This window comes from Brienomyrus brachyistius, chromosome 11 (assembly GCF_023856365.1).
Source record: "Brienomyrus brachyistius isolate T26 chromosome 11, BBRACH_0.4, whole genome shotgun sequence".
In the NCBI taxonomy this organism is placed as follows: domain Eukaryota; kingdom Metazoa; phylum Chordata; class Actinopteri; order Osteoglossiformes; family Mormyridae; genus Brienomyrus; species Brienomyrus brachyistius.
In genome coordinates this window covers 14580082-14606170 of record NC_064543.1, presented here as the reverse complement: position 1 = coordinate 14606170, position 26089 = coordinate 14580082, and the positions used below count along the sequence as shown (strand labels likewise).

The following is a 26089-nucleotide window of genomic DNA, read 5'->3' as shown; positions in this document are numbered from 1 at the left end:
AGTCCTGCTAGATGTCCTGCATCTGTCGGTCTATCAATGACCGAGAAAGAATGTATCTCTTACAGCAATCCAAGTAAAAGGTTGTCCAAAGAAGGTAACATGTATGGAAGCTGCATATCTATGGAATATTCCTCAACCGTGGACCAGTAACCCAGATAAAACGGAGGACCTAAGCATTCCAAGCATACTAAAAAGTATGGTTCCTATTAGTGTATGTATGCTGTGGCATAAAGGGCCATTTCAGCTATATTGCATAAGACAATGAGCCATTTACTGAGGAAAGAAAGACCTACTCACTCTCTTCCCAGCACCTTTCCTGCATGTCATCACAAGTACATCTGCCCCTATACTAACAATATTATTGATGATCTTTTCTTGACCTTTATTGTAGATAGGTGTGACATTTTACGTTTTGCATTGCCTAACCAATGACATTTCTGCTTTAATTTGCTTAGAATCACATCTGTTGCTGTTTTTAATTGCTTTTTGCGTATTGCTTATATCCTACACCCTGTACTTAGTAGTGAGTAAGCAATTTAATGATGGTAGGATGGATATTAGCAATAACAGAAGAGCCATTTTACAGCACTCAAGTCTGAATTCATGATTCATCTAATACACTTGGCTGTAGAATTTGGGCTCTGGATTTAACTGTGTTTTAATATTTAGGATATTTATGAAATGATTCGTGACTTGTAATTTTTACCCTTTTTACCCTGTATGTCTCATGCTCTGCATCTCATTGAATATATAATCATTTCATTGACTTGGTGAGGTTCAACAGTTTTTCCACATTGGCCACATGTGTATCAGTGAATATTAAATTAATTTTTACTGAAAATCTTACTCTGCTGTTATTTTCAGTGGGACTTTTGTTATAAGTATAATGTTATTCAAATTGGAATTCTAATTTATAAATGTAGTAGAAGGCGGAATATTGAAGGCCTCATACATAATATTTGATTGGAAATTTTATAACCTCTATGCTTTGGATTAAACGTTTGTCACATTTGCTGACATACATGAGATATAATCTAAAAAATGAGGGATATCACCTCCCAGCAGACAATTATTTATCAGTCTGTCCATGACTGATGATCAGGAATATCAAAAACATGATAACGTCCATCCTTGGGTCTCATGTGTGCGCAATGAAAATCATCTCAGTTCACCTTTACATGTTTGTAATACACAATAGGCAGAAACACATTTCGCTCTGAAAGAAAAAACACATGATGTCATTTATGTAATCATATAGACACCAAAGAAATTATAATACACCGGAAATTATTTATTAATGTTTCTGATCAGATTACGCCAGTTAGATGATATTTAATGATATCATGCTACTACCAGAAAATTTAATTTTGTCAGGTTTTCCTGTGTGATTTCCTCAAATTTATCCATAAATTCTGATTGTAATTGTGACTGGGTTTGCATCAGACACAGGAATATCATAGAATCAAAGAAATATTTCTTTTTTATTTTAGAAAGCAATCTTTTTCCAAGCCTTTTATGCAGGGTCACATCTTTTCCATATGGGCAAAAGTCAATAACGTAGCAGCATGCAGGGGCAATTTTAGGGTGAGGGGGGTATAAGAGAGGCTGTAATTCATACAGCCTTATTATTAGCCCATAATGTGTTTCAAATCAGTGAGTGACAGGGGAGGGGGCACTCCGGAAGCCAATCAGTTTTCAGCTAGGCCAGTGCTCCTGTGACCCCGCCCCTTTATATGATCCTAGGACCACAAACGAGGATATCATTCAATGAACAAGCTTGGCTTTGTGTGCTTGGTGGTACCATGGGGGGGGGGGGGGGTTCTCATGATGAGCATGTTTAAGTACATTTAGTAACCCTTTATACAGAAATTGTTTAATTTCTTTTGATTTGCCATCTGTTTATGAAGCACCTGCTGCTTCCCCTTGTATCTCTCCCTTCTGGATGACATCAGGCTCTGCGATGCTACAGCCATATTCTGTACAGGAAGCTTCAGCCTACACAAGAGCCAGGGGTCAGTGTACTGATGCATGCTAAGCTTGATGCTAGCGCTTGCAGGGCTGCATAATCGGTGTTATTGTTAACAAATGAAAAGATGATTCCCCAAGCACTGGGGCACAAAAAAATGCACTGCAGGCGATCTGGACTGTCCTGCTTGAAAACCACTTATGTAAGGGCTTTATACATATAAATAATCAATGAAAACAAAATAAGGTATAAGAAAACCCATGCAAAGCCCTCCGGGGAAGGATGGTTACTCCCCCACCCCCACCCCCCAGGAAAGACCTTATTCCATTTACTGCCAAATATCATCATCCAATTCTAGGTTGAATGGCAGGACTTCAGTATTTGTTGTATTCATATTAAATAAATAGTTAATAACTAGTGTAATTATTTGATTTATGCATTAGATTTGGTGCAGTATTCAATTCTAGAATATTACGTGCATTAAATCCTGCAGACACTCAACTTGTCATTTTCACAAACTGAATTGTTAGATAACTACCTGGAGCGAGAGATTGCAAAGATCTGACCTCTGTTGGAGGGTCTTATAATTAAAATGTCCTCCTTCTGCTGTTTCAGGTATGGTGGTGACAGGGAGAACTTCTGAAACTATTTTTCAAGCTTTTAACAGGCTATTTAGCTTATAAACTATCAAGCTTATAAACAGGCTATTTCCCTCATTGCAAGACAGCTCTCAACCTAAGCTTACATTTTGCATATACTGTATATTTAGGATTTTAAAATAATGATGCAAATAGCTCTTTACAAGTGTCACTCACAGGGGGAAAAAAAAATCTGTTTTATTTTTCAGTACTTTGTAGCAGGATATTTAAATTCGATTTGTGGCATTTTTAAGTACTTTGCGGTACAGTTTGGAAGGTTTGGAGCACCAGGGCCATTATTCAAACTATTAAACATAAAATGTGACCCAAGCCCTTTAAGGAAGGCAGAGTAAACATCGTGACAAGAGCCTGAAAACATTCTTCTTGAATTCACCCAACTGACCCTGCAAACGAGTCCAAACTGAAAAATAATCAATAATATATTTTTAATTTTACACATTTCCAAGTGCCTCAGACATCATGAATATCGTCAGCTAACAAATGTAATAATCTGTGAGGACAGTGAGTTTCTGACATGACAGGTGTTGGTATGATAACAGCTGATTATGACACTCATTCAGGTCTGACAGTAGCGTCACTGCCGATGTTTCTGATATGTGTCATACAGTATCTGATGTGTAATGAAAGGCATTAGCAGCATTAGCATAATGAACACGGAGTTGCTATTAGAAGACTTCTTTGAAATTTTAAGGGGAGAAAGAAAAAACTCAAATAACTGACTTTGATGCAGATATTCATACCAAGAATATCAGACTCGGCTTTAATTACTTTGTCCTGTTGACATTCACCACAAGCTCCTTCCTTCAGACTGTAAGACCATTAAAGTCAGAGAAGCTCAAATATTTATCTGATATATATATACTGTGCAAAAGTCTTAGGCAGTCCAAAAGAATGTTTAAAGCTGTTTATCTGGGTAGCAATTGTACTTTGGCTTAGAACAAAAAACATAATTTAACATTAGAACATGTGCAAATTAAGAGTAACACAATAAAAACTACACTGAACAAAAATATAAACGCAACACTTTTGTTTTTGCTCCCATTTTTCATGAGATGGACTTAAAGATCTACAATTCATTCCAGATACACAATATTACCATTTCTCTCAAACATTTCTCACAAATCAGTCTAAATGTGTGATAGTGAGCACTTCTGCTTTGCTGAGATAATCCATCCCACCTCACAGGTGTGCCACATCAAGATGCTGATCTGACATCATGGGTAGTGCACAGGTGTACCTTATACTGCCCACAATAAAAGGCCACCCTGGAATGTGCAGTTTTGTCTCACAGCAAAATGCCACAGATGCCACAAGCATTGAGGGAGCGTGCAATTGGCATGCGGACAGCAGGAATGTCAACCAGATCTGTTGCTCGTGCATTGAATGTTCATTTCTCAACCATAAGCCGTCTCCAAAGGCGTTTCAGAGAATATGGCAGTACATCCAACTGGCCTCACAACCGCAGACCACGTGTAACCACACCAGCCCAGGACCTCCACATCCAGCAGGTTCACCTCCAAGATCGTCTGAGACCAGCCACTCAGACAGATAATGCACGGCCCCATGTTGCAAGGATCTGTACACAGTTCTTGGAAGCTGAAAATGTCCCAGTTCTTGCATGGCCAGCATACTCACCGGACATGTCACCCGTTGAGCATGTTTGGGATGTGCTTGACCGGCGTATACGACAGCGTGTACCAGTTCCCACTAATATCCAACAACTTCGCACAGCCATTGAAGAGGAGTGGACCAACATTCCACAGGCCACAATTGACAATCTGATAAACTCTATGCGAAGAAGATGTGTTGCATTGCATGAGGCAAATGGTGGTCACACCAGATACTGACCGGTTCTGAGTCCCCAGACCCCCAATAAAGCAAAAAACTGCACATTCCAGGGTGGCCTTTTATTGTGGGCAGTATAAGGTACACCTGTGCACTACCCATGATGTCAGATCAGCATCTTGATGTGGCACACCTGTGAGGTGGGATGGATTATCTCAGCAAAGCAGAAGTGCTCACTATCACACATTTAGACTGATTTGTGAGAAATGTTTGAGAGAAATGGTAATATTGTGTATCTGGAATGAATTGTAGATCTTTAAGTCCATCTCATGAAAAATGGGAGCAAAAACAAAAGTGTTGCGTTTATATTTTTGTTCAGTATAGTAATAATTTCTTCCGTTTTCTAAAACATTACTGATATCTAGTTGGATGGCTAGATGAACGCCGCTTCAGTTCCCAAACTTCTCCTCAGGGGCACCTCAGCCGTTCCATGATTTTGTTAGATTTCACCAACAGCTCAATTAAATAATTAAATATATTGCCTTTAAAAAGTCAGTGACAGATTGACTAGCTGTATGAGGTGAGCTAGTGGCCAAGTCAAAAAATACATGGCTGCACTGGACGGTCGCTGCAAATACTAGGTTGATTTTAGCAGAGGTTCTGAAATGGCTAAGCTGACACACTTTGACAGGCATAATAATCTAAACATCATTTTCATTGCCCGCCTAAGACTTTTGCACAGTACTGTGTATATATATCTGTTTTCTGTAAAATAGGAAATTGAATACTTGTGACACAGCTCCATCGACATGGTGACCTCCTGACACACACCTCTGTGACACAGTGCCATCAAATGAGATGTGAAATGTGGATGAAGGCTCATTTCAGCTGCTCTTCTCACTGGAAAGATTATACGCATCTGCAAACAGATAAGATTCCCACTGCTACAAGGGAAGGTGTCAGTCTGGCAGTTGACATGCACCTCTGGAGTACGAACATGAGCCAAGTGCCTTCTTTCATGAGACATGGCTGTCTGATTATATCAAAAAGATTTTAGATAATGTGACACTTATCCAGAATCCACTTCATTAATAAAGAGAATTGTATAAATATTGTTTAATTATTAATTAGGGGCTATGTCTACTATAATAATTTATAGCTGAGTGATGACTCTAATATTGAATAGGATTAATGAAAATGTAATGCATTTTACATTACTTCTCCTTGTGAGAAAAAAAAACTTTTAATCAGTTGTCATACATATTTATATTCCTGGCAATAGTAATCCCATGTGACAGGAAAAAGTTGATGAAGCAAATTATACAGTCATCCTCTGGACATCTTGTGGCATTCAAAATCATTCTCTCATGCGAGCCATTTATGTTCATTTCAAAACAAATTAAACGGCAGACTGATGTAAAAGTGGATTGGTTATTTAATTTAAAGTTAAAGTTGATGTTCATTATAAGAATGTGCAGTACAATCTGCAGGGATTTGTCATTTACTATACGAATGCTGCATATCTGCATACTGTGTTGCATTTAAACATATTAAGTCAGTATTTTCTTAAGGTTACCTTGAAGCTTGTTCTTTCTGGATCAGTAGAATAGCTGATTGCAATTCATAGCGCAAGTCTCTGGAGGGCGGGGAGGGGTAGGGGGTCCCATGGGCAGCTGCAGCCTGGCATAAGTGTTTGATTTCAGTACCTACTCTGTGTGGAAGTGCTGGAACAGTGAGTTTCCCACATTGAATTGGATTGTCAGATATCCCCCCCCCATAATTTCAAAAACATTATGTAAAATAGTCTCTTATCCTTCTCCCTCTTCTGTGATCCAGATCCAAAACTGGGAAAATCACTCTGATCCAGAAATCATCCTGCAATTCCTGTTTCTCTTTGTTTATTAGACCACCTGAAATATCATATGATGACATCACATTGGGTGATTCAACATGTAAACAATGTGTTAGAGTCAGAAATGGTTTATTACTGCACAATGAACCTGGTCCTTTCATGTCCACTAATGTTATACAGTAAACTGTCATATGAGGGAGGAGCTTCCTGCCTTGTGCCCTGTGCCTTAGACAGACCCCTGGTTTACTGCGACCCTACATTAGATAGGCATCTGGAGGATGGATGGATGGATGCTGGTCTCTCGTTATTATTAGAATAATATTATAAAATGCATTTTCCTATGTCCTGTGAGATGTCATGTCCAAATCGCACTGTAGTTATACCTCAGTTTGCATCACTAATTGCTTGTTATGTGTGAATGCAGCTTTGGGAGTGTTGAAAGAAATTTCAGCGGACAATAAAAGGATCTGATCTAATCTAATCGCTGCATGTGTGCAATTCATGAAAACTGAAAGATAGAAGCTGAAATTGTAAAAAAAACTTTAAATTATAGATATGGCATCTTGCTGTAATTTGGTATGTTTTAAACCACATAATAACAAACAAAAACAATAAAATAAAGACATACCAGGTAAATTAAAGACTCACATTGTTTTAGTTTGACTTGTGCAGTAAGAAGCACACAGAGGTACTAGGGTGTCTGCAATGACTCTTTTAACGTTTTCGAAGCATCGTTGTGGACGGCAAGGGAACGCTGAGCTCCTCCTATCTGTGGGAAAGAAATGTGTCTTTGAATGTTGATATTGAGACTGTATGAGGCAATCATCACGTAGAAGAATGGGGAGGCTGTACTTAGTGATGCCATTAAGTGAAGGTAGCACCTGCTCAGATGGTCCTCTGCATCTCCAGTCAGCTGCATTCAGATTCTACAGTGAGATGAATGTGTTGCATTTCCAATAATTATGCAACGACCGAAAGGGAAATAAAATTGGTCCCTAAAAAGTTATCTGACTGGATCATGTACTAGAGGGATAGCAGAGCCTTTAGTGACAGACAGTAATTATGCGACTGCAAAACAGATTTGGGAGGAAGGAGCTTGTGGTTAATGTTGACAGGACAAAGTAATTAAACTTGAGTCAAATGATTTTGCTGACATTATTGCACTGGGGCGGCTGTATGATTAATGTAAAATTCAACAGCCTGTATTGTAGTCTGTGTACAACAAATGGTGAAACAAATGGTGCCAAAACAGCAACTGGTCTTATATACTGAGAACACGACACTTATTCTGAAAGCACCTCTAGCACAGTAGCGCAGTGAGTAGGAGTGCTGAGGGTGCTTAAGTAAGTACCCCCTCTTGTCTGTTTCGTCAAAGAAAAGCATACAGTCTTATGTTAATCTCACAATGGCTCAGAGGCAAATTCATGATTATAAACGAAGACTATGGTTGATATCGATGCTACCTGTTGATAGCTACCCATGATACAAACTAAGGTACATTCTGTTTGTCGTTCTGACTTTCAGCACCCCGGGCTCAAAACGTCTTACCATATATGAGGGCTTTGGATGAAACCATGCAGGAAGATTTAACGGGAAGTAAAAATAGGGATAGTCACAGAGCAAAAAACAGAAACATTTTTTCATAAGTAAAAGAACTGCTATGCTTCGTTAGTTCAGCGCCATGGTCAGTAAGCCAGAGCCAAAGCAGTATAGAACCTCCCAGAATAACTAACAGCTAGGCTAACCATGCTAACCAGCTAGGCTAACCATGCTAATATGCGCCAAGGCAGGGTAGCCAACTTTGCCCAACTGGCTGGAGTGAGATTTTCAATTCGGGACAAGTCTGCATACACATGCACACGCATTTACATGTATGTACCTGTTTTATCACCTTGTAAATAGTCTGTAGGGTTTGAAAACTACTCAAATGCTATTGATACAGTATAGCTAATTTTAGGTTTATAATGGAATAATATAGATTTGCCGAAAGATTTCTTGCATGAGCGTGAGAGTCTGAAAGTGTGAGAGCCTGAGGGTTGACATCCCAGGTCAAAGATCTTAGGGATTGACATTTGCAGACCCTCAATGAGTTGTCTATAGTGGTTGGTGCTCTGCAATGGCATAACTGCATTGGTGTGGGATATGCATTTAATAATAAAAAAAAAAAAATCAGACATATGCCAGTTCTAATTTAATATAGCCAGAAAGCTAACTAAGATAGCAACAAGCAATATGGCAATATACCTTGGAGCACATTCTGCACATGCTAACCCTAATCATATCCCTAACCCTAATAGCAACCCTAGCAGAAGTGGTAACCCTGGCTGTAACCCAGGCAACCCTAACCCTTACAATGGAGGAAGAAGGAGATACGTGCAGGAACCTGTAACTAAATTCATTGTTGAAAGTACACCTTGCTTGAAATAAAGTGCTACTCTTCCCAGTCAACTAAATATACCGAACTCTAATCTGACACGATAGGATGCCTCAAGAATCCTGGAAGGCAGGATAAATGTAAAAGATGTAAGATAGCTATGAACAATGTTATGCTACTTCCATGTCTATAGAGACCTTGTTAAGAAGATCCTTTCCTGCAAAAGTATTGTGCAGTAAGCCTGCAGTGCTATTTACCATCCTGGGTTTCCACATCCATCCATTAATGTTACAACTGCTCGTCCAATACAGGGATGGGGCTGTCTTTTCACAGTATATATAAAATATAAAGAATACATTTTTAGTATAGGTTGCATGTGTGTTTATAGGTGTCTGTGCAATAATGCTATGTAAGGTACAAACTTCTTCAGTGAAATACACAAGGGCAAATTGTAATCTTCCATGGACGAAACGATCAGCTAATCCATTCAGTGATGCACCTGCTCTTAGTGTTTTCATACTGAGACACATAGATGCTGGTATGTTTTTATTTATCTGTGGTTTGAATAAGTCCAATAAATCCCTCGATATTTGAAATTACATGGTGATACTATGCATCGATGTATATAAGCATATTTATTCATTACTGTACAATTATTGACTGCTTACAACCCATCTATAATGGAAAAAAAACTGCAAAATCATAGAATTATATCCTGCAGTAGGCTGTATACATGCAATATAAATTCAGCAGTTATCTTGGTGCATGCCGATGCCATATAAATGCATTATACATGCAGTGATTAAGCTGACCCATTTTAATTCATGATAAATTTAGTCATAGGTTTGGCAGAATCTGGTGCGGAACCTATGATTAATAATGTCTCCTCCAGCACTATATGTGCAATGCGTTTGCTGTTCAGAGGTCCCATACAATTCAGTATGAGCCATTACATTAGAAAACATGTTTTTCTGGATGCCCAGGCTGAAATGAATGAATGTGAGATATTTCTTATGGCAGAGAGATTCACCCACTTGAACTCTGCATCCCCGGTATACCTCCCTTCAAACACCATATTTCTTTGCTAATGCCATCTTAACTGGGAGGAAGAAATTACATAGAAAGGCCCAACCAAAAAAGATCAATCTAGGACCAAGCGTAAAATTATTTTTCATGTCCGGACTCGCTATCTGCCTCAAGAATGAACTTTTGTGTTTACCAAAAAGCAGAAAATGGCACCAAATCTTTTCGATATCGAAATGCTTTTAAGGAAGGATTGTACAGGAGGATTTTTTCGAACTCTTGCTGCCCTGTAACATTTTCTGAAACTCTAGGTAAAAAGAACAATGCATGCAGATTTCTGCACCTGGAACTGCGGGATTTTGCTCTTGATGAATGGTCCAATAAGCTATTACCTATATTTCGGGACTTATATGACAACAGTCTAGGCAGGTGTGATTTTGGGGTTATATATGACCACCTATCATATGCAAGTTTTCCTCTTACAATTGCAGAAGTAATTATAGCAAGAAAGAAATATAACGTTCAGGAAGTATGTTTATTTATGCATTGTGCATTTGGAAAATTTGATGTTTTGGAGATTTTTGTGCATTGTGACCTTTTTTCGGTTCAGTCCTCCAGCTTCCATCCATCCATTTAACATGCTGTACCCTCTGTATGGTTGTGGGAGTCTGAAGTCTATCCTGGAAGCTATGGATACAACACAGGGAATAGCCCAAGACGGAATGCCAAGGCCCAGCAGACGACTCACAATATTCACACTTCTTTCCTTTTTATATTTGTGCTAGATGCTTTTCCATGTCCATGTTTTCAGTCAGTGGGGTCTACAATCCATCTTCTAACCATTCCTAGTCATGTTGGCGGGGGGGACAAGGCATAAGGCTGAGGTACAACTTGGACTGGAAAGCCAGTCCATCACTTAGGACACACACACACATGCTACGGGCAATTTAGAGAAGCCAATTAGCCGGCTTGTCATTGGACTGTGAGAGGAAACCAGAGATCCCCGAGGAATCCACCATGCCACTGGGGGGTGTGAGGTAATGCTGCTCCCCACTTACCCACCCCACCAGCCCAGCCACATATTACACCCTTCTAGAATCATTTTATGAATCATAACTTTATTTTCGCTTCAGTTCATTTGTCTGTAAATGCGGCTTTTCTTTGATGTTTACTAGCATTTGTTCCTGCTTAATCAATACGTCTGCCTAGCCGTAAGCCTTTCAACACAATCAAAACTACACAAAGGAGTGATATTATGATTACATAATTGCCTGCTGACTTCGAAATTAATTAATTGGATGCTAATTTCTGGCAAAGGGAGTAGAATCTCTATTTACAGTGCACTCAGTGATGCCTGTCTCATTTTAGTAAATTTCCTTTTGAGTTGCCCAGAATAGAATAAATACAATGTATTTTCCTTGCTTACCCTTATCTAATACTCTTCATTTCTCTCACTACATGCTAACAGATTTTTCTCTGATTCATAGCTCTCCATCACCTATGAAGCTCGGAGATATAGCTCTTTAAATTACTTCATAACACCAACAACGGAGTCTTTTATTTAAGAAGTTGAACACTGGACAACTCGGCATCAGCAAGACCACTACACCCTGCATTATAGCTTGCAAAAACCTTACCTTGGCAAGCACGTCCATAAAGTGACAGTGTGGGGGTGTGGATGTTTTTCATTCCATTTGTTGCTGAAAGGGCAGCTCTCTTTTTATGGCCCTTTTCCCGTTCCTGAGGGAAAGATCACCGGTACCTCCATTCTCTGCCTGGCCCCAAGTACTTCTGTCTGCCAGTTTGCCCTCAATAAAGTTATAAACGCCAAACAAATATGTGCTGTTGTGGTATAAATGGCAATGAAACGCATTAGACAATAATAAATAAAAGTGATTTCTTTCTGTCTTTAATTCCAGCCATAACTGATACTTTGTGGTATCTGTGAGAAGCCCATTTTATGTTGGTAATAATAAGCAATGGCATCTCCCTGCTTCTGTTCCCACAACCTGTTCATAAATCCGTATTGTGCATAAAAAAAATCACATTCAACTTTGATGGTTGTTAAAAGGACCCCAAAATCCTGTGAGATCTTTCACCTCCTCTTCCAAGCAAGCAGCCTATGGAAAGTTCACCATGAAGAGACTAAAGCACTGAAAACGTTTAGACAAATCTGTACACTGCTTAGGTAGCAGAACTGTGTCTTCCTTCCCATACCTAAGAGAAACCGGGCACTGGGAGATACAATGACCAGTGGAGAAGCTAATTCCAAGGTGATATGGGAAGAGGAATATCCATCCATCCATTTTCCAAACCACTTATCCTACTGGGTTGCGGGGGGTCCGGAGCCTATCCCGGAAGCAATGGGCACGAGGCAGGGAACAACCCAGGATGGGGGGGCCAGTGCACTGCAGGGCACACTCACACACCATTCACACATACAGGCACACACACAGGCAAACCTATGGGCAATGTAGCATCTCCAATTAGCCTCAGCATGTTTTTGGACTGTGGGGGGAAACCGGAGTACCCGGAGGAAACCCCACGACGACAGGGGGAGAACATGCAAACTTTGCACACATGTGACCCAGGCGGAGACTCGAACCCGGGTCCCAGAGGTGCGAGGCAACAGTGCTAACCACTGCACCACCATGTCGCCCCAAGATGAAAATCATTTTACAAATTTAACTTCCTCATAGATTCCATCCCCAAGTCACGTCCAAATCCCTGTATGGTGAAACGTTCCCAAACTAATGGTAGCAAAACAACATGTGAATATTTTTCAAATAAAAGAGAAAGAGGAACAAAGCCAAGGATCCATTTTTTACTCTGCTCAAGCTGCAGGATACAAAGACATACTTCTTGGGTCTGTACTTTTACATTTCTTTAATCAAACAGTACAATTCACCTCTTGAACTAAACGACAGCTTATTACATTCACTTCCAGTTCTGACAGAAGCTTAGAATTTTCCTTGCAAGCAGCTGTGTGCCATGTCACATTCAATTCCGTGAAAAATTCCGAAAGTGGAGCTGAGATCCATGACCTCAGTATTTGTTCTGACAGTGTTGTACCTGACTGTCTCTGAGTAACGCTGATAAGCTTACACTTTGTAGAGCTCGTATATAATTTAAAACAGCTCAATCCAGATAAATTGTATAATGACACGTTTTAATACAGAAACTCTATAAAAAAAAATCTAAATTACTTTCAATGAAACCAAGAGGCTGAGCTAAAAATACTGATTATGCTTCCCCCACACATATGCAAATGTGTAAGAGGTCACTAGGACATTCATTAGCTTCCATCAAATACAAAAGTATGACTGACATTTTAAATGAGACTCCCTAAGTCTCCTGGAACATCTGGGAGTCCCCCAGATGCCCAGAAATGAGAAACGTCCTCCAGGTAATTCAGCTCAGAGACATCAGTGGTCCGTCTTACGAAGGACATGATGTCGCGCATATAAAGCAAACGTTTCAGAGAAAATAAATTGCCATTGTGAAGATCTTGGGAGTTAATGCCCCCATACCTTACAACCCACATCTCCACAGATTTGGAGCTGCACAAACACTCCCTGAAACTTCTAAATACATCTCCCTGAAATCAATACAGGGAAGTCCTGCTATACTGCATATGCACATGATGGACAAAGGAGAATTTTCTCAGATACAGCTTTCCTTTGTCCATTTTTGTACACTCCAGAAGTGTGTTGTTACGTAAAAAGAGGCACTAAATTTCCAGTGATATTTCATTCATCTAACCATTCTGATCAGAAGCTGGAACTAACTGCTATCACAGCAAATGATTACGAAATAATTATAAATACTATAGATATATATATAAAAATATTAAATATATCACTATATCAATTATCTTGGAAAAAAAAACTAATGTCAATCCATCAAAGCCTGCATGTCTGTGTTTATTCCTTTTGTTGCTAACACTTGGCATATGACAAAAGAAAACTGCTTAGAAATTATAATACATTCATGCATGATAATTAGTGAAGAACAGCATGTTCAGTCCAGACAGAAAAATCAGCTACCTCTGACCAGCTATTGCATGTTTTTCGAAGTTCTCTTAAGTTGTTCCGTATTTTATTTTATAAGCATCCATTTTCCATAATCTCAGGCCTGGGGGAGCCCTGGAGAGGACGATAGTCTATGGAAGGGCAGACTGATACACACAAATAAGCATACACTGCATGGACATTGAAGACAGCATTACACCTAAACTGCATATACTGTACAGTGCTGTGCTAAAGTCTTAGGCAGTCAAAGAAAATGTTTAAAGTTATTTATACCACAGCTTTGTTAAATACTATTATTTTCTTATGTTCTTTTAACTCCGGTTTCCCCCCACAGTCCAAAAACATGCTGAGGCTAATTGGAGTTGCTAAATTGCCCATAGGTGTGCGTGTGAGAGTGAATGGTGTGTGAGTGTGCCCAGCGATGGGCTGGCCCCCCATCCTGGGTTGTTCCCTGCCTCGTGCCCATTGCTTCTGGGATAGGCTCCGGACCCCCCACGACCCAGTAGGATAAGCAGTTTGGAAAATGGATGGATGTATGTTCTTTTAGAGACGTCACATGGGAGTTTTCGTATACTTTTGTATACTTTTCGTATAAAAGTACAGGTAATTCCAGCAGCCTAATAACAGTTCTATATTAAGGCATTTTAATGTTTTATTACACGTGTTAATTAAATAAATAAATTTATTTATTAAATAAATTAAATACAATTATTATTTTTGTATGTCCACATACCTCACAGTGGTTTACCCCTTACTCATCTCTGTATTTTGGATTTGCTCCAAAAAAAAAAAAAAAACACATAATTTAGCATTAGAACATGTGTGAATTAAGAGAAACACAATAAAAGCTAATAGAAAGCTCTTCTGTTCTCCAAAGGCTTACTGAAATCTTCTTGGATGGCTAGATGAACACCAATTCAGTTTCCAAACCTCTCCTCAGGGACACCCCAACCATTCTATGTACTGTATTTTTTAAATTTCTCCACTAGTTTATTATAATTAGTCAACTACGTAAGTCAACAATGTATTGATTGGTCGTACAAGGTGTGCTAGTGGCGGAGTCAAGTAATACAGGGGTACATTGTGTGCAAATTCTAATTTGACTTTGGCAGAGGTTTTCAAATGGTTAAGCTACCACATTTCGACAGGTGTAACTTCACAGATTTACGCCAATATGAAGATCATTTAGACATGATTTTCTTTAACTGCCGGAGGCTTTTGCACAGCACTTTATATTGGAAGAATCTGTAGTTCCTTGGGGAAATGTATGTGAGCATGGGGAGACCAAGTAAACACACACACACACGGGTTATACCCACAGCCCTGGGGGTGCTAATGCTATTGGTGCTAACTGCTGAGCCAAAGTGCTGCCCTCATTTTTTACTGAATGAGATACAACAGAAATGTCTTGTAGCCTCCAAAGCTATAACAGAATGCTGAGTAGGGAGATGGGGAAAGGATGGATGAATCTGAGCTCAATGACCAAAGATTGCAGAATGCTGATAAGAGCAGAGACAATAAACGGTGAATTTTGAAGAGTACGAAAAGTTATTTCGAATGGTCATCTCAAGTGAGAAATGTGCCGCAGAGCTGGGAGATGAAAAATCTCGCGGCGTGATAAACAGAGCTGGAAATTTGTGTTGTAAAGTGCGACGGAGAGTGGAAAAGTTTGCAGAGGATATGAAAGTTCTGTGCAATGTGATAAAATGTTAGTCGGGAACGAGAGAAGGATGTATGAGAGATTGTACGATTTTTCTCTGATGTGACATTTACAGTAGCAAGATGCTCTTGTCCAAAGCGATGTATAAGTGAGGCAAATACTTACAAACATATATACCATCAAGGAGTCAACTACATTTATAAATCTATTTAGCAGGCGCTTTTATCCAAAGTAACATACGTTTGAGAAAGCAGGATCAGACAGTCATTAGAGCAACTAGGATTTAGGGCGTTGCTCAACAGTGACATCACACTGTCAACCCTAGGATTCAAACCAACAACTCAAACTCAGCTAGACTGAGGTTCTAATGAATGCCCAGACCCAAGTGTCACCAGTACTGGGGCAAAAGTTATGTAACATCTCCGAAACAAAGCAAGAACCAAGTAAGACTTCTATGCAAAACAACAGGACGTGCAACACTAAGGCCATTGCCAAACCTCATATTTTTGAACTGTGAGACAAAATCGTAGTACCCAGGGGAGACTTCACACACTCTAGGACTAGATAGAGAAAGGCCATTTTCTAAAAACATAGAAGGAATAAGGTGAGAAGAGCTCACAAATCGGGCCATTCTCACTGCGTACCAGTGTAGCTGACTGCAGTGCTAATTGCCCATCAGCACTCAGTGGCAGTTCAGATCACACTCTACTGAAGCCTGAACCCCTGATCAGCATGGGAATGAGAGCTAAGTATCTTCAGAGGAGCTGTCACTCTTCAGCTGCATTACCCCTTATAAGCAGCATATATAATCCTCATTCCAGAATGCAGTAGCAGCAGGCACAGCAAGCCTATAAACCATTCTGTCATAGGAGTGCATCCACGCTAGTTTGGGGAGTGTCTTAGCCTTCAGGAATCTATCCCTGGGGCTGGTCCACAGTCACGATTCCACACTGTTTCTCCCCTGCCTGGTCATGCACATTTATTTCAGTTTACAGAATGTCAGAAGTTACCCTGTTAGTTGTCATACTGTGATTAAATTTAAAGGTACGCTGCCAGTATTGTACCTTGTACTGAACCTATATGTGATGTTGCAAGAGAGCAGCACTCTCTTGTGCTCCCTGACACAATTGGTGAGCATCCCTCTGAAGAACACGGCACTCACTTCAGCAGTACAGGCTGACTTGTGCAAAATGCTCCCAGACTTTACGTTTGAAAGACCCTGAAGCACATACTCACTGCACTGCAGAGACCCCCAAAAAAACCTAAAAAGCAATAAATAAATAATAATCTGGTGGGGACAGGAGTGGGAGCACCCAAGTGCAGGAGCAAGAACATCATTTCTGGAATCATCCACAAATGGGCGGAGGGTTGAAAACTAGGCAGCAGCAGAGGAAAGTAAATAAAACCAAACTGGGATCCGATCCATAATCCAGACTTTGAATTCTCCACATTTGCATAATTAGAATTAGAAATAGAATTTATTTTCTAAGTACATTTTCATACCTTCTTTAATGGGAGTCTGCTTGACATTATGTGGCCCAAATAAACATGCAACAAAATGTAATTTAACTTTCATGTAACATAAATTCAATAAAAATTACAAGACTCACTTTCATTATATTGTTGGGTGGGTTTTCTGTAACACTGTACACTCGAAGAAACAGAATTTTCCATAATAAGCTATACTGAAAGAAACTTAGATGGGCAATAAAACTGAGTTACATTCCTGGATGAACGGGCTAAGAGCTTTTTACCAAAAGAAAAAGCCTGAACCACAAGATACACTGAGGGTGCAAGAAGAATCGGGTCCCAACTCCCTCATTACGGGCAAGTTTTTACCTCGAGACAGGCTAGGATGGGGCTGTAATATACCCAGCACTTAGATCAGCAAAGACGGAGTCTGGCAACAGAACAAGCTATTTCATCTAAATGTCATCAGTGGCTTGCCAGTGTCTAGACAAGTATCCAGATTCAGTCATACAAGACAGGTAGTGGGCTAGTCACGATCCTGGGTGATTGAATATGATGTTGTGGCCATTTTATTCAATTGCTTTCCCTGAGAATATACAGTAAGACTAAAACAAAGCTCAAAGTTTACACCTGCAAAGCCACTAATGGCAGCCAAAGAAGCAATAAATTGTGCATGAAAAAAATAATAAAAAGGCCTATGCTGTAGGTTACGTATCCACACAGTGAATCAGAAGTTCTTCCAAAGGGCATGAGCCATCAGAATTTAACATATCAAACCTTTAGACTCTCCCTCTGAGCCTCTCCCACTGCTTACCTCTGCATTCTTCTGACAGCACAAACTCTGCCCCAGTGCTGCAGGAGAAACACTGTGTCTGGTATTTAATTATTTCCATCTTTATCATTACAGTTAAAGAAAATCATTAAAGCACCTCTGCAATACGCTGCCCCACAATGTTTCCCAGGTATTAAAAAATATTCTTGGGTTATTTTATATTTTGTGCAATACTGTATACTCTATGGTAAACTTCTTTGTCCTGAAGCCCAGAGACAGCCTGAAATGCTTCTCATCTGTGGCAATGCATGCAAAACTGTCAGTTCTTTGTGGGATTAATTGTAGTCTGGTAAAAAACAAAATGATGAAATCTTGTATTGTGATCAGAGTTTTGATATCATAAGCAGAGGTGGATAGTTCAGGTCCCAAAAGTACAAATCCAGACCAGGATTTCATTTCAACCAACCAGCTGAGTACTCTGTGAATGTGACTCTTTATACTAAACTGGTTGGTTGATGCAAAATCATGGTCTGGATTTGTACTTTCTGAACCTGAAATTCCCACCTCTGATCATAATGAATACAAATGGAGGAACACAGGTAAACTCATTTGCATAACAGATCTAACTCAGACTAGGCATGTTGTTTATAGCAATGCAAAGCTGTTTTCCCCTGGATTGGAACATCACGAGTCGGAATCCTTTTTAACATCTATGCCTGAATAACTTTCACCGTGGAAATCCATCGCCATCAAGACACCTTACATACGTGCACACTGGCTGAGAGACTGACAGTTTAGACAGAAGTCTTATACCAGAAATCAGGGTCAAGCACAAAAACAAACATTTTGCTTTGTCCCAGCCAGAGAGTCCTATCAGTTTCGGTGAGCACAGCATCATAAACTAATAAATGTGAGAGTATGCACAGCTATTATGCGGCTAAAGATTCTGGGAGACCAGTGAACAACATCACATTTCTGAGATGTCAACTCAGGTGAAATATCAGTTCAACTAAAACATTTAGGCACAAGGACGGAGGACAGTTTTTTGTAGAAAGAAACTATTAGGGCTGTCACTTTAATGTAAAAAAAAAACACTTATCTAATGGTAATGATGCTAATAATTGCCACCAATGCTGTAGATGCTGAAATCATCACCCTGCTACTAAGATTGGTTATTTTCAAATCACATGCTGACTAAGCACTGCATTTATCACCCGGGTGGAGAAACTGTGCTGTTCTGCAAGCTTGGGAGCAGCTTTCTCAGTGCGACTCTGTTTGTATGTGAAAAGAATCGATTTTACTCTGTGACATAACCATGGAGAGGAGGGGTGGTGGTGCAGTGGTTGGCACTGTCGCCTTGCACCTCTGTGACCAGCGTTTGAATCTCCACCATGGCTTCATGCGCGTAGAGTTGCATGTTCTCCCTGCGCCATTGTGGGGTTTCCTCCAGGTATTCTGGTTAGGTGCTATATTCAAAAAACCCTTAGGGTACTCTGGTTCGGTCCCAGAGTCCAAAAACATGCTAAGGGTAATTGGCGTTACCAATTTGCCCATAGGTGTGAATAGTGTGTGTGTGAGTGTGCCCTGCAATGGGTTGGTGCCCTATCCTGGGTTGTCTTGCGCCCATAGATACCAAACACCCTGTGACCCGATATAGGATAAATGGTCACTGAACATGGGAGGCTGTTTATTTTAAAACAGTTCTTCAGTGTATCAGAGTTTCCTGATTTAGAGACTGTTGCTAGTTCTGTGTCGAGAGTACCCCTGCAGTCAAGCATTCAGTCAAGATGTATACTCAGTATTGAACCCTTTCTTTTTGTAAATGGACAAATTTGAATGGCTATACTGAATGTACTTATCCATAACATGACTGAATGGCTTCAGACCTATCATATTCCAGTTTCATTACCAGGCGGACAAAGCAGGTGACTCAGCACCTTCAGCTGATGTAGTTCTTGACCCCAGCTGCAGTAAATTTGAAGGTAAAGTGGTGCTTCTCACTTTTTGCCCAAGGCCCTCACTCATGGGAATGGGGTAATAAGTTGTACGAGTGATGAACTAACTATATGATGTTAACACTGTGAATATTAAATCATGAAACCAGTTATCACCAGATTTTCTGCAACTCTGGAGTTCTGCATCTTCATAGAACTCATTTTTGTTTCCTCCTAACATTTTAACTTTTAGTAAAACATTTGGGGCGATATGTTCTCTGATCCATCCATCCAAATTATAGCCACTCATCTAGAGCAGAGTCACAAGGCGGGGGTGGAGGATTGTTCCCTGGTTAAACATGTCGAAATAATAAACTTAATTACTAAACTGTGAGTTTATGGAAGCATGAGAAAGGTTTGACAGGTAGCAAGAGCTATCAAGAACAGAAGCCTGCTTCATTATTGCAACACACACAAAACAATTGCATCATAAAAAAAAATGTTGACTTTTTCAGATTTATGCAACTATATGCATTTCAGTGGCACACATAAAATATTCTGACGATAAGGTCTATGACAAGTGGCGCTAAAGCTGTGACAATGGCTTGAAGTAAAAATAACTGAGCTGCAATAAAATCTCTGTGAAATGTTTATTTCTAAACATTTATTCCTGTAGGAAAAAATAATGGGCATTTTGGATTATTTTGTGTACCGGTGTGTTTTTCATTTTACACCGCCTACCAGATGTCTTTGCAATTAGAAAAAAATCATAAAACCATCCATGTATCTATCCATGCATTTTCTAAACACTTATCCTGGTCAGGGTTAAGTAGAATTAATACGAGTGAGATATATATGTTGAATATTTTTATAATAGAGATGAACTTTGAAAGGTTTTCCTTTTGTTATGCAGGGCTTTTAATGTCCATCCTGCCTAGTGGAGATCCATTCGTGTCCTTCATGGGGTAGGTATGATTTCAACATTGATAGGGACTAAATCAGCCGCAATCCCCTAAACACACACGGTCCAGTTTTGATAGGGACATGTCCCTAACATCCATACCCAAATCTAAAACTTTGCATGTCACATACAAAACATTCAGTTTGGTACACAGACACACAAAGATGCTCATAAGGCTAGGAACTCAAATGCTGTTTCATTTGTCTGTTAGCAGTAAAAATGTAATACAATGGCTGCACTTGCTAGCTGTTAACCTCATACATTTAATGTATTATTCTCTAGCATATTTTCACTTTAATAAGCTACAAACCTAAACAACACAGTGTCACAAATGTGAGTCAGATTACCCATGTTTTAATAATTCACCCTTCCCTAGTAATTAGATATTGAACCATTTTATAAAAATATATAGTAGTATAACTTTATTACATTGTAGATGTAATATTTTGGATGAGAAAGTAACATTTTTGTTTGCTGTTACTAGCTTGTTAGCATTTAGCAGTATGAAACTATATCAGTTATACATTCTGCTTTCAGGCACCCCTATCACCTAACTCTGGCAATCTAACAAGCAGTAGGATCCACTACCCTTGAAGGTTTCCCTGTTGCTCAGGACAACATGGACATCTTTCATTCGTAGTTCAAAGAATTACATGAACACAGTCAAACTTCCACGCATGGACTCCTTGTTCTCTCCTGTTCTCTCCCTTTAATGTCCTGGTGATTTCTCCTGAAAGCTATATGCTACTGCTTTCACTCATTAGCCATCCAGTTGGCCTCTCCATAGTATCTGTTTGCTGTTGATGTCTCCCATTTGTGCTACAGATCTAATCTATTAGCCATGTGCTGCTGCTGTTCTGTCCCATTAGATATGTGCTGCTGCTCTCTTCCTTTAGCCATGTGCTAGTGCTCTCTCCCATATGACATATGCTGCTGCTCTCTCCCATTATCCATGTTATGGTGCTCTCTCCTATTAGACAAGTGCTGCTGCTCTTCCATTTCTCTCCAATAAGCCATGTGCTGCTGCTCTCTCCCATTAGTCATGTGCTACTCTCTCCAATAAGCCTTGTGCTGCTGCTCTCTCCCATTAGTCATGTGTAGCTGCTCTCTCCCATTAGCCATGTGCTGCTACTTTCTCCTATTAACCATGTGCTGCTCCCTCCAATAAGCCATGTGCTGCTGCTCTCGCCCATTAGTCATGTGTTGCTGCTCTCTCCCATTAGCCATGTGCTGCTACTTTCTCCTATTAACCATGTGCTGCTGTTCTCTCCCATCAGAAATTTGCTACTACTCTCTCCTGCTGTTATCTGTAAGATATAAGACCTCACTAAAATGTCACTCTCTTGTATCCTTTATGCTCTGACATGTTTATCTTGTCTAGGTGCTTCTCATTCATCTGAAACATATTCTTTTTATCTACAGCACAAGTTTGCTAACGGAATTTTGTAAAACAAAGAAAAATCAGCTGAAGCACATGTACTGCACTACTGCAATAAAAGCAAAAATCAACAAAAGTTATATTTTTGTAATATTCACTTCTGTCAGTTTCTCTATAAGCTCATAGAATTAAAAGTTCATGTCACATAACTAGCCCGAGCACGACAAGGAAAAAGTCTTTGCAACAAACTACAAAGCAAATTAGATAGATGCTACCTACACCCTCCGTCCCCCTTCTGAGCAACAAAACTATAATTAAAAGCTAAAACTGAATTCATTCCTTACCTGGTGTTGCGGCTCAGAGCCGGAAGGAGGAACAGCAGGCAAATTGTTGAGATGAATTTCATTGCTTTGTCTTACTCTCTCTTCCGTCCCTTGTCTTGCTCCCATCTCTCTTGCTCCCTTCCTCTCTTCCTCCCTTGCACTCTCCCCCTCTCTCTCTCTCTCCCTCTCCCTCTCTCGCTCACTCACTCACACAGCGTGCAGATGCAGCACTCTGGCAGGGTAATAAAAAAAGAGGTACTCCTTTCATTGTTAAATGAAGTGGGGGGAGATGAGCAAAAAAAAAAAAAAAACATCGAAGAACAGCAGGAAGATAAAGGAGGCTAAGATACGGAATATGATGCCATTAGTAAATTCAGCTCATTCACGGTTCATTTGTCCTGGTTGCGTGCTTCCCCCCCATCCATAAGGATCTGTGATTATCAGGGCTTTGCCTGACTGACACAGTGGTATTATCTAAAATTATGTGCACAGCAGGTACATTCAGAGAAAGAGCTTATTAGGGTAATCAAACTTTAATTGTACAGTTTATTTACATGGAGCAGCCCTGTACTGAATATATTGTGCTTCATTTTAGTGGTCATGAATATAATTTTCTGTTTTAGTTCGCACTTACAAATCTGACAAATAATCATTAACCATCTGTAACCTAATCGACGAAATGTTTAATATTTCTGTCTATGCACAATCAAAACTAATTAATGCAGACCATCCATCACTTCTTATTTAGTCCACTACCATAATAATATTGTCTTTTTCTTTTTAGATTTGTTAAATATATATATAATGTAAATAACAAGGCAACTGCTTTGATTTAAACCCAAGCAATACCATCCATCCATCCATTTTCCAAACCGCTTTTCCTACTGGGTCGCGGGGGGTCCGGAGCCTATCCCGGAAGCAATGGGCACGAGGCAGGGAACAACCCAGTATGAGGAGCCAGCACATCGCAGGGCACACTCACACACCAGTCACTCACACAGGCACTCCTACGGGCAATTTAGCAACTCCAATTAGCCTCAGCATGTTTTTGGGCTGTGGGGGGGAACCGGAGTACCCGGAGGAAACCCCACGACGACATGGGGAGAACATGCAAACTCCACACACATGTAACCCAGGCGGAGACTCGAACCCCGGCCATACAATACCATATGGTTTAATTCTTCTGGATAAGATGCTTGGCTTAAAATTCAGCACTATTTTCAAATGTGTTTCTCTCTAACATTGTGCTTATATTACATTAACTAGGTAAAGTAAACATGGAAGTATTTATGCTGTCATTCCTATAAATTTTTCTGCTTGCTGTTTTAGAAACTAGTAGTAAAAATATGTGTATTTTAGTAAACTCATATGACCAAATAAAAGTCCCTCACCGTCTAACATGATAGGGAACATTGCGTTGTATGAATTACCAAGTTGTAAAATGTATCCTATTCAAGGGCTAGAAGTTGTAACTTAGGAAGATCTAAGTTCAAATGTATTTGAATATTTTTGGGACTCAAAGCTGAATGGTGATGAAACACCACAAGTACAAGCAAAATGTAAGCTGAATCTGAGTAAGGGTTTTTAAAGCACTGAATCACAAGGACAAAATCTGTGTAATCTCCTGCCAGCATGAAGTCTGGTTTATCTTCAGTTTTTAGACATCAGGTGAATTCTTCATTAGAAGTTTGATCATGGATGACTTTTGGTCCGATTACTTGGGGATGTAGCCCCAAGTATTTTAAGCACAGCCCTGAGTATTTTTAGCATAGCCCTGAGTATTTTAGCCTCAATGCCAACCTTCCTTCAAAAACAAAAAAGTCAAGCCCCAGGTAAACCTGACTCTGTTCTTCTCAATAGCTATAAACTCCCATGGGTCTGATCATGCACTTTTCTGGCTATATTGGCTGTTCGCCTTTATTGTATGAGCGCAGAAGAGAGCCAAAAATGAAAGGGAAACAGGAAGAAAAAACATTTGTTGGTTTCAGATGAATAACTTTGATTTAACTTCAGAGAATTCCACTTAAATAAAATTGTGGCCTAAAGTAGATGGATGATTCTGGTGCAAAAATAGCTAAGGGCATAAAATGATTATCTGGCATGGCATGCTTTTTAATGTGACCGGCATTCTGCAGCTAGGCCTATGTGAACCTTTGTCATTTATCACAAACTCAGTTCAAGGAAAAAAATATTAACAATGAATATTTCCAAGAATTTGCATGGTAAATTAAGCACAATTATTGTCAAAGACTTTCTGTGCTGGGTTGAGGGTTTGTACTTTTTTTAATTTTGGCAAATTTGGGTAAATAATAGCCTACATAAATACGTTTAACTCAGCACGCTGGGGGTAGAATGCGGACCTGAAGGTGAACAGTTACGTCACGTAACTTTTTGCACGCCAACGTTGAAGAGAGGAGTCTGGAAGTGGCTGCAGTTGTAATAACGTGACATGTAAGGCTTTCTTTTTTCACCGCACATTTAATACTCATAAGTATCTTCATGTATAATTTAGTGGAATTTATTATTTTCCTATTGCATAGAAAGTTGCATTATTTGCTATTCTCAAGTTTAGATTGTTTGCATATTAATTGCGTGCAACTGGGTACATTATTTTCAGTTTGGCATGCACAATGAAATGAATGAATACTTTTGACATGGTCGAAACTTAAATTAACAAGTAGATATTAAACACAGAAAACATTATGCTAATTGCAGCTAATACTGGTTGCAGCTAGTCATAATCGCTGATTTTGGAACATTTACAGTACACCAGCACTGAAGAGTGAATAGTTGATTACAGCAAAATTGTTGACTGTTACTGTTTATCGTAACTCGACAAATATGCGATCACATTCGATAGTAGGGAACACGAGATTTAGTTAATTGTGATTGTTGTGCCACGACCCTGAATAGGATAAGAGGATGTAAAGATGGATGGATGATTATTTTGGTGATATGTTTTTGATTGTTACTTTACATAGGCCTATTTTTGTTTACAATTTGTAAATAAATATCTGCTAGGAGATGTTATTCAGACTCGTCGACATACGCATTGCCTTTGGTTTACAGCTGTTATCAATTGTGTTTGTTTGCATAATCAATAATAAATTTCAAGACACGTTTTGTGTTTTATAAAAAAAATTTGCTCGTCTTGCAAAACACTAGCAATATTAAAAATACAGTGGAAACTGCTGATAGTGATCACGATTATAGTGATCAACCACTTATATAGATCAAAAAGCTTGGGACAGAATCATTCTTGTACAAATATTGTTTAAATAATTCACGTATATAAATCATATGTAATCACTTATAGTAATCATGCTTACAGTATTCATTTAGGGTCTATTTATTCATAACATGTGGAATAGATTGAAATCACAGTAATTCTTTTTTTACTTGCCTACTTTGCCTTGATGTAACGGGATAAAGTCGTTTTCACTCAGTTATGAATATAGGCTCATTAAAATTTATGATAAACTGCCAAAAGGAAGCCAACTAGACACAGTTGCAAAACTGCAGAAAACTGTATTTTATGTATAGTATTGCACTGTATTATACCATATTTGAATTATACACAGTTCAGTAATTTAATTTTAGGAAGTACTGTAATTTTAAAAGCATTTGGAACGACTACTTTGTTTTGAAAGTCAGTAAAATTCAGTGAATAGCAAGGCTGAAAAAGGAAATTGTTTATAATGATCATCTGCATATTGTGATCAATTTCACAGACCTGATCACTATAAACGGTCCACTATAATTTATTTTGTTTGCAAGAAATGCAAATTCGTTATTTAAATTTTTTTTTAGGGAACTTGTTTTTACATTGATTTTGAAATGTGACCTTTTTCATATGACCTTTTCATTTCGAGCGATTTGTGGTTTGATTTCAGTTGTTTAA

At 39.3% G+C, this 26089-nt stretch overlaps 1 protein-coding gene across 3 annotated transcripts in view; it reads right to left on the bottom strand.

Annotated features, from left to right (window-relative positions):
• LOC125751574 (leucine zipper protein 2-like) overlaps positions 1 to 22349 on the bottom strand; it is a 43915-nt gene extending 21566 nt beyond the window's left edge. For 2 of the 3 annotated variants that reach the window (XM_049030568.1, XM_049030570.1), the window contains exon 1: positions 22210 to 22349. In XM_049030568.1, the coding sequence (XP_048886525.1) occupies positions 22210 to 22271 (62 nt within the window). In that variant the 5' untranslated portion in view covers positions 22272 to 22349. The remainder of the gene's footprint in view (positions 1 to 22209) is intronic. The other variant, XM_049030569.1, reaches the window with a different exon arrangement.
• Between the last annotated feature and the right edge of the window lie 3740 nt (positions 22350 to 26089).